We start from the raw sequence: 7,504 nt of genomic DNA, 5'->3' as shown, positions 1-7,504 counted from the left end.
ATGGACACACGACCTGCAACAAAATTATACTACTCGACGAGATATAAAATTTTGTAGCTAAATTTTTTTATTTAAAGTCATTTTGTGCCAAAAATATTCAATACAAGGTTACTAAATGACCTATTAATAGAGATGGACGTTTTAATCTAACAGCAGACCATCTCACAGAGGCAGGCCGCTCTTAATATAGAGCGCCTCAGAAAATAGCCCATTTCTTTTTTTTCTCTCGAACGTGCCAACAGTACGGTATTCATTAAGCAGAAGAAAATAGCCCATTTTCCACCTCTGTTAATAGAACGTCACTGGAAATGGCCTCGCTGAAAATATATAGCTCACACTCAAGGAGCCATCCTGACCAACATTGAACCAAAAACGAAAGTTTAGTGCGACCATTTTGAGTTCGTGAACGGAGGAAAGCGCGTGTGCCTATGCCCTAGGCCCTCCTGCATCTGCATGGGTCGGACTGTGTTCGTCTGCACAGGAAACAGAAAAGGCCACTGGTCTAGCTAGTTAGCTACTAGCTCAATCCCAAATTATAAGACGTTTGATTTTTTGACATCAAGTTTAACCACTCGTTTTATTCAAAAATTCATGCAAAATATCACTTCTTTTGTCGTGACTTGCTTTATTAATAAAAGTTCTTCAAAAATAACTTAAATTTGACTATGTCTGCATAATTTTTTTAAATAAGACGAGTGGTCAAACTTGGAGTCAAAAAAAAAGTCAAACGTCTTATAATAATTTGGAATGGATAGAGTACTAGTCATTACTGTTACGTTACCCCTGTATACATGTAAGCATACATAGCAAACTTTCTGATCCCGCCCCGCCCGGGGACTACATGACAAAGGCTAACTACATACACAATCTTTCACCACTCATGAGGCAGCAGCACGTGGTGAAGCAGGCGGATTGCCACGGTAAAAATGTTTTGTCATGCATGCTGCAGGAAGAAATGTGGAAAAAGGAAAGCCATGGTATCCTGTCTTGTGTATATTTGTTCTTCAGAGAACATAGGTAGACCTGCGCCTTTTTGCGGGCTAGGTCAGAAAAAAAATCCCGATTATTTTGGGCCGAAAGTCCCACCCATAAGCGTCCCACCGGAAGAATTGGGCCTGTTTTTCGGGCCGGGCTCGGGCTAGGCCCAGGCCTGGGCGGGCTGTCCATGCATTTTATAGTGCAAAATAGCTAAAAATAGTACTTTGGGCCGGACTCGGGCCAAGAAATTTTTTTCTGGGCAGCCGTATCTGTGCTCAGGCCTTGTCCAGTAAGGCTTGTGGGTGGGCCAAAACTCGTTAGGCTCGTACTGGCCTCGATTGGCTCAGGTCTAAACACAGGGACACTGCATTTGTATGTCTTTCTCTTCCTCCAATCCTATATAGGCTTCATTTGGCACAACTTCATTTTGCTAGTGAAGTTTTTTTTAGCTTTGGGTCAACGAGCTCTACTAGTGAAGCTAGAGCTGTTCTAGTGAAGTTTGATAAAACCGTTCTACATGTGGATCTCCTTAAAACATGCTTTCACATAATCTCACACAGAGCTAGGTGAAGATACTATTTTCAGCTCCATCTCTCATTCATTCTTTGTGAGAGCGCGTTTAAGGAAGTCCTTGGATGGAGCTGTGTTTATTTTACCCTGTTTGGCAAAAACAAAAAAAAACAGTGTTAAATGACTTTCGAAGCCGATGAGGAGCTATGCTAAACCGGGTTGTAATGGTTTCCTGGAAACGCTGCATTTTATACCATAGTTGCCTGAAAATACAAATTCAAGGAAAATAGGTAGGCGAAATGAGGAGTTTGTGTCACGCATCTCTTCCCGTCGCTGTGTGTGTTTCTCTCTCCAAAACAACCATGGCATGACTTGTAGCACCGAAACAGCAAGGGGCCTGATGAGGCGTCGCCCAGAGTGGCAGAGCCATGCCACTAGCGGACAAGCAACACGCCAAGAGTTTTAATACTGACCAACGGACACACACGACACGATGGAGCACTCTCTCTCCTCCCCCCGCAGCCTTTTAAACCACCCCTGCAGCAGCCTCCCTCCACTCGCTCATCTCACACTCCTCACTCAACCAGCAGCAGCTAGCTCGGCTCGATCGTCCTCCCGATCCACCCGGCCCCGTGCTCCATCTCGCTCCACTCACGAAGGAGATGATGAGCGGGAGGCTGAACGTGGCCACGTCCGCCTCGCCGGGCGACGACTTCCCCTTCGCGCCCATGCAGCAGCAGCATCAGCAGCCGCCGCCTCCTCCGCCGCCGGCCTACGTCGGGTTCGAGCACGGCGTGGCGGGCGGCGGCGGCGTCCAACGCGGCGCCGGTGGTGTGCAAGTGCAGCAGCACCACCTCTACGATGGGCTCGACTTCGCCGCGGCGCTGCAGTTCCATCAGGAGGCACCCCACCACCACCACCAGCTGCTGACGCTGCCGTCCAGCCTCGGCCCCATGGCGCCGCCGCCGCTGCCGATGCCGATGCCGCTGCAGATGCCCGGGATGCCCGGCGACCACGTGTACCCGGCGCTGGGGATGGTGAAGCGCGAGGGCGTCGGCGGAGCGGACGGCGCCGCCGGGAGGATCGGGCTCAACCTCGGCCGCCGCACCTACTTCTCCCCCGGGGACATGCTGGCCGTGGACCGGCTCCTGATGCGGTCCCGCCTCGGCGGCGTGTTCGGGCTCGGCTTCGGCGGCGCGCACCACCAGCCCCCGCGCTGCCAGGCCGAGGGCTGCAAGGCCGACCTCTCCGGCGCCAAGCACTACCACCGCCGCCACAAGGTCTGCGAGTACCACGCCAAGGCCTCCGTCGTCGCCGCCGGCGGCAAGCAGCAGCGCTTCTGCCAGCAATGCAGCAGGTACGTGTATACCTCCTACGTCGTCGCCGCCATAGCCCTCGTCGATCTCTTCCCCTCTCTCTCCCTAGCTACTAGGCCCTAGACCTCTCATTGTAGCTCACTCTAGGTAGCGGCGCTAGCACACATGCACACAGCACGTACAGTACAATGCCTCTTCATTCCTGCATCGAGAGCCATTGACACGGACGGACATGGTAAGCTAGCCACCGACTAGCTTGCAAACAAGCTGAAAAAGCATAGCGCGTACGGAACCATCGGTAGTTGAGGCCTTGTTTAGATGGCACCCAAATTCTAAGTTTTTTCACTCTCTCTCCATCACATCAATTTTTAGCCGCTTGCATGTAGTATTAAATGTAGGTAAAAAAATAATTAATTACACAGTTTAGTTGGAAATCACGAGATGAATCTTTCGAGCCTAGTTGGTCCACGATTGGACAATATTTGTTAAATAAGACGAAAGTGGTACTATTCATCGATTTGAAATTTTTTCGCAATCTAAACGAGGCCTGAGGTTGCCATTTTACTCAAAGGCTAGAGCCAGAGCCAGCCGCTGCTGGTCGTCTACACAACTCTCCTCTCCACCACGCTGGACGGACGCTAGCTGGTCTTCCCTTTCCCTGCCCGGCCTGCTTTTCAGAGCTCGGAGAGCTGACGGGTATGGATGCTTTTGGTTCGTGTTCCTTGTCTCTTGCGGCCATGGAAAGCTGCAGTGCAGGCTCCTGCAACCATGCATGCGATGCGTATCGAAAAGCAACTTCACTTGCACAGCCACAGTCCACAGACACGACACGGCCACCAAGCTTGTTGACTGTTGCTCGATCAAGCATAAAATCAACTGAAAAAAAAAACGCAAGCGTGTACGGAGTAGCAATGCAAAAGCAGGTCGATCAGCTCGGTTGTCTAGTCGCGTTGTTGCAAACTGTAGCCTAGTTTGCTTGCTCGATCTCTCTGGTCTCGGGATTGCTGGGGACAAAATCATGAAAGAATCTCAAAGGGAAAGGCTGCGTCTGCGTAGTGGCTGATCTAGCTGAGCTCCCTTGCTTTAGCTGCAGACTGGCAGTGGCTGCATGCAGTGCAGTATCTCGGGCCAGGGCTGGGCGTATCTCAGCGCCTGCTTTACTCTTTATCCCCGCATTGACCAATGCGGCTAGTGGACCAGTCGTTCACCGAGTGTCCGAGTCCAGTTCAGTTCAGTCTTCAGTGTGATACGATACGACTGCAGCAAAGTGTATTTGATGTGTTCATCCAGCTGTAAGCTTTACAAGGCCGTATAGTATAGCTAACAAATATACATGTAGACGACAGAAGGCGCCTAGCTATACTGATATTTTGTCTGTTGAATTGGTGCGTGTGGCTAGGTTTCACGTGCTGTCGGAGTTCGACGAGGTCAAGAGGAGCTGCCGGAAGCGGCTGGCCGAGCACAACCGCCGCCGCCGGAAGCCGACCACCACCGCGTCATCCAAGGACGCCGCGTCGCCGCCGGCCAACAAGAAGCCCAACGGCGGCTCCATCACAAGCTCTTACTCCACTGACAACAAGAGTAAGCATATTTGCATGCTTAATTTTCATGCATGCCCCGTACGTCTTACGATTAATAATATAACTCGATCGATCAGCACTCTTGTTGCCTTGACTTGACATGATATCTGGATCGATCCTTTCTTATGTTTCACCGTACCGGAATTATATATCTGATCTGACCTGACCTGGGCTTGCAATGCAACTTGTGTGTGTGATGGATGGGCAGACCTGAGCACGGCCAAGTCAACCATGTCATCGAACACGAGCAGGGTGATCAGCTGCCTGGACCAGGCCGGCAACAAGGAGCTGGCAAGGCCGACGCTGACCCTCGGCGCGTCGCAGGACAAGGACCACCAGCAGCAGCAGCTGAGCACCATGCTCCAGGTCCAAGCGGCCGGCGGCCACCACCAGGAGCAACACTTCATAACCTCTCTGCAGGTTCACAACAGCCACAACAATGGCGGCGGCGGTAACAACAACTACAACATCCTGTCGTGCTCCTCGGTGTGCTCCAGCGGCGCGCTGCCGTCGGCCAACGGCGAGGTCTCGGACCAGAACACCACCACTACCAACAACGGCAACGGCAACGGTGGCAGCAGCAACAACATGCATAACCTGTTCGAGGTGGACTTCATGTAGACCGTAGAGAGATCATCAGAGATGCAAAGCGAACAAGCACGGGAGTACGTTCTTCTGGCAAGATGTCCTTGGTGTGTATCAGTCTAGGTAAAAAAGAATAGGAGAGAGAGTGATAGAGCAAAAAAAGGTATGAAGTGGGGGGAGAAACAAGGAGGGAAAGAGAGAGAAAAGGGTGCAAGGATTCCATCCATCCATGACACTCCATCAGTAGCTAGCAGCAAGCTGCAGGCCTGCAGCAGGCTGTGCTGGTCTAGCAAAGGTTGCTGCTACCTCTTGTTGCAAGGTTCCATGGCTATAGCAAAGCCATGCATCCCGGAAGGCCCCCTTGCAGTGGCTGGCTCTCTCCTCCACCTGTACTGCGCTGCAGCTGCAGCTGCACCCATTGCAAGCCTTTCTACCTTTCCATTTCAAGCGGGATGTGTCTGCTATTTAACCTTTTTTTTTCTCTACTAGTTTTTTGTTACTTGTTGCAAGGTGCGCATGAGGGGGTGTAGTGTGTTGTACTAATACTATCAAACTACCTGTTGTGTTTTACTGTCTCCAGCAATTAACAGATGAGATGACTTAGCTCCATATCAGCAAGATTTACACTGTTGCATTCAGGCCCAGACAGAATCTTGCATCACTTCAAATTTTCGACAATGCAATCATGCAGCTAGATACACGGTCCATGTCTAGTATTTTGAAAATAAATAAAAGTGACGATGGACAGAGCTAGGTAGATCGAGTAGAAACCATATGCATATGCATAACCATTGCAAGTTTTTACTTATTGCATGTGAAATGTGGAGCACATCGCATTGGATCGGAGGCCCACAGATCCTGCAGTGCGGATATGATGGGGGGGGGGGGGAGAACCTTAAATTCACAAGCAAAGCAGCAGGGGCTCCAGCCTCCAGGCTACTAGGGGGTGCCCAGCAGCAGCACTGCATGCAAGCATGTCCCAGCAGATCGACCGAGTTCATTGCTGATAGTGCCCTAGAAGGCTAGAAATCGAGATCGATCGACGGATATGAGTTACTCCCATGATTAATGATGTTTTTTTTGGTGGTCTCGCTCTCTTTCCTGTAGCCGCCAGCAGCCGGCATGTAGGATCGGGAGATCCATGGATGTACAGCCTATTCGTTTGGCTGTAACTTGTCGTAAACGATCGTAAATTTTTAGCCGGAACAATATTTTTTTCTCACACAAACCAGTCAACAGTCCTTTACGAACCAGTAACGATATGAACCAGCCAACCGAACAGGTTGCTAGTAGCTCCAGCTCCGGATACGACGTACAGCGAGTAAATTAACCTAGTCGATCGACCTAGGACGCGTGCATGCATGCATGCATATGCATGAGTAGGTACGTACGAGTGTACGTGCCCCGGTATTGAATACGCCGGCGATCGATCCATCCATGCATGGGTGTGGAGAGAGTGGCCGGCCGGAGACATGGAGTGAGAGAGAGAGTTGAGCGCATGATGAATTATGACGTGGGTCTTGGTGGTGTTTGTTTGGCCCTTGTGAATTCAAGGCTGGCGGGGCAGGGCGTACGTCATGCATGGCATGGCTTGCCGATTCGATCGATCGGTTGCATTGCATGCTCGGTCGTCCTCCGGGCTCCGGCGATGGCTGCTAGCGAGGGAGAGAGAGCTTGGACCACGCGGGCAGTATTAAAGAATCGTACTTATTTCGCCAGGACCTGCATGCATCTGTGGGTGCAGATGCGGTGTACGGAAGGTCGATCCGTGAGAGCTACTCTCTCCCTTAATCATATGAAAGATCATATGCTTAATAATGGATTTTAGCCTTATTATGGGTGTGTTGATAATACTCATGAGATTGGGTAAACTGATGAGGTAAGGTTATGAAGGGGATTGCCACCAGGAGATACTAGAACACCCAATCTCACGAGGACTTTCTCCGACCTAACATATGAGGCGTAACCATTTTATTCAAGTCCAACAAATATATAGGTCTATACTTACCTTAACTCTCAAAGATATGCAAAGGCTTTTGTCTAGTTGTTAAGGAATCTTGCACAAAAAACTTATTACTTTTGATGCTTAAGGTTACAATATTTAGCAGCAATACAGACTAGGTAAGTGTTATATATGTTTGCTAAGTTCAAGCATGTAAGTAATAGCAATCAATATATCCTGATTCATTATCTGCCAGGTTCCCATATGACCGGTCCTGACCTTTCAGTGGCCTAGTGCATGAAAAGAGTTAAGGCCCCAATGACAATAGTATTTTTTTTTTGTCATCTACTCCCTTTATTCCAAATTATAAGACGTTTTGATATTTGTAAATACATAGACTTTGTTATGCATCTAGATATACAGTTATGTCTAGATACATAGTAAATTCAATGGATTTAAAAAAGCCAAAACATCTTATAATTTGGAATGGAGTATTGTCGGCACGAAAATCACGTCGATACATGAGCAAGCCAGAAGGATCTGCTCGATGGAGCTGGAGATCCGCTTGGCTTCAACGTAGGGATAATCGACCC

At 49.6% G+C, this 7,504-nt stretch overlaps 1 protein-coding gene across 1 annotated transcript; it reads left to right on the top strand.

Annotated features, from left to right (window-relative positions):
- The first annotated feature begins 2,075 nt into the window (after window positions 1–2,075).
- On the top strand, window positions 2,076–5,526 carry LOC136522567 (squamosa promoter-binding-like protein 10). Its single transcript, XM_066516371.1, has 3 exons — window positions 2,076–2,845; window positions 4,204–4,385; window positions 4,593–5,526. The coding sequence occupies exons 1-3, from the start codon at window positions 2,151–2,153 to the stop codon at window positions 5,003–5,005; spliced, it is 1,290 nt and encodes a 429-aa protein (XP_066372468.1). The 5' UTR covers window positions 2,076–2,150; the 3' UTR covers window positions 5,006–5,526.
- Window positions 5,527–7,504: the final 1,978 nt, after the last annotated feature.

Source organism: Miscanthus floridulus, chromosome 18 (genome assembly GCF_019320115.1).
Source record: "Miscanthus floridulus cultivar M001 chromosome 18, ASM1932011v1, whole genome shotgun sequence".
Classification (NCBI taxonomy): Eukaryota; Viridiplantae; Streptophyta; class Magnoliopsida; order Poales; family Poaceae; genus Miscanthus; species Miscanthus floridulus.
The sequence above is the reverse complement of the archived record's forward strand: the minus strand, read 5'-3'. Positions and strand labels throughout refer to the sequence as shown.

What these genes read in the sequence shown, in the direction of transcription:
- LOC136522567 (XM_066516371.1), top strand. Translation starts at nt 2,151, where the DNA reads ATGATGAGCGGGAGGCTGAACGTGGCCACGTCCGCCTCGCCGGGCGAC. An exon ending in TTCTGCCAGCAATGCAGCAG is followed by an intron (nt 2,846 to 4,203) that starts GTACGTGTATAC and finishes GCGTGTGGCTAG; the next exon opens with GTTTCACGTGCTGTCGGAGT. An exon ending in TTACTCCACTGACAACAAGA is followed by an intron (nt 4,386 to 4,592) that starts GTAAGCATATTT and finishes ATGGATGGGCAG; the next exon opens with ACCTGAGCACGGCCAAGTCA.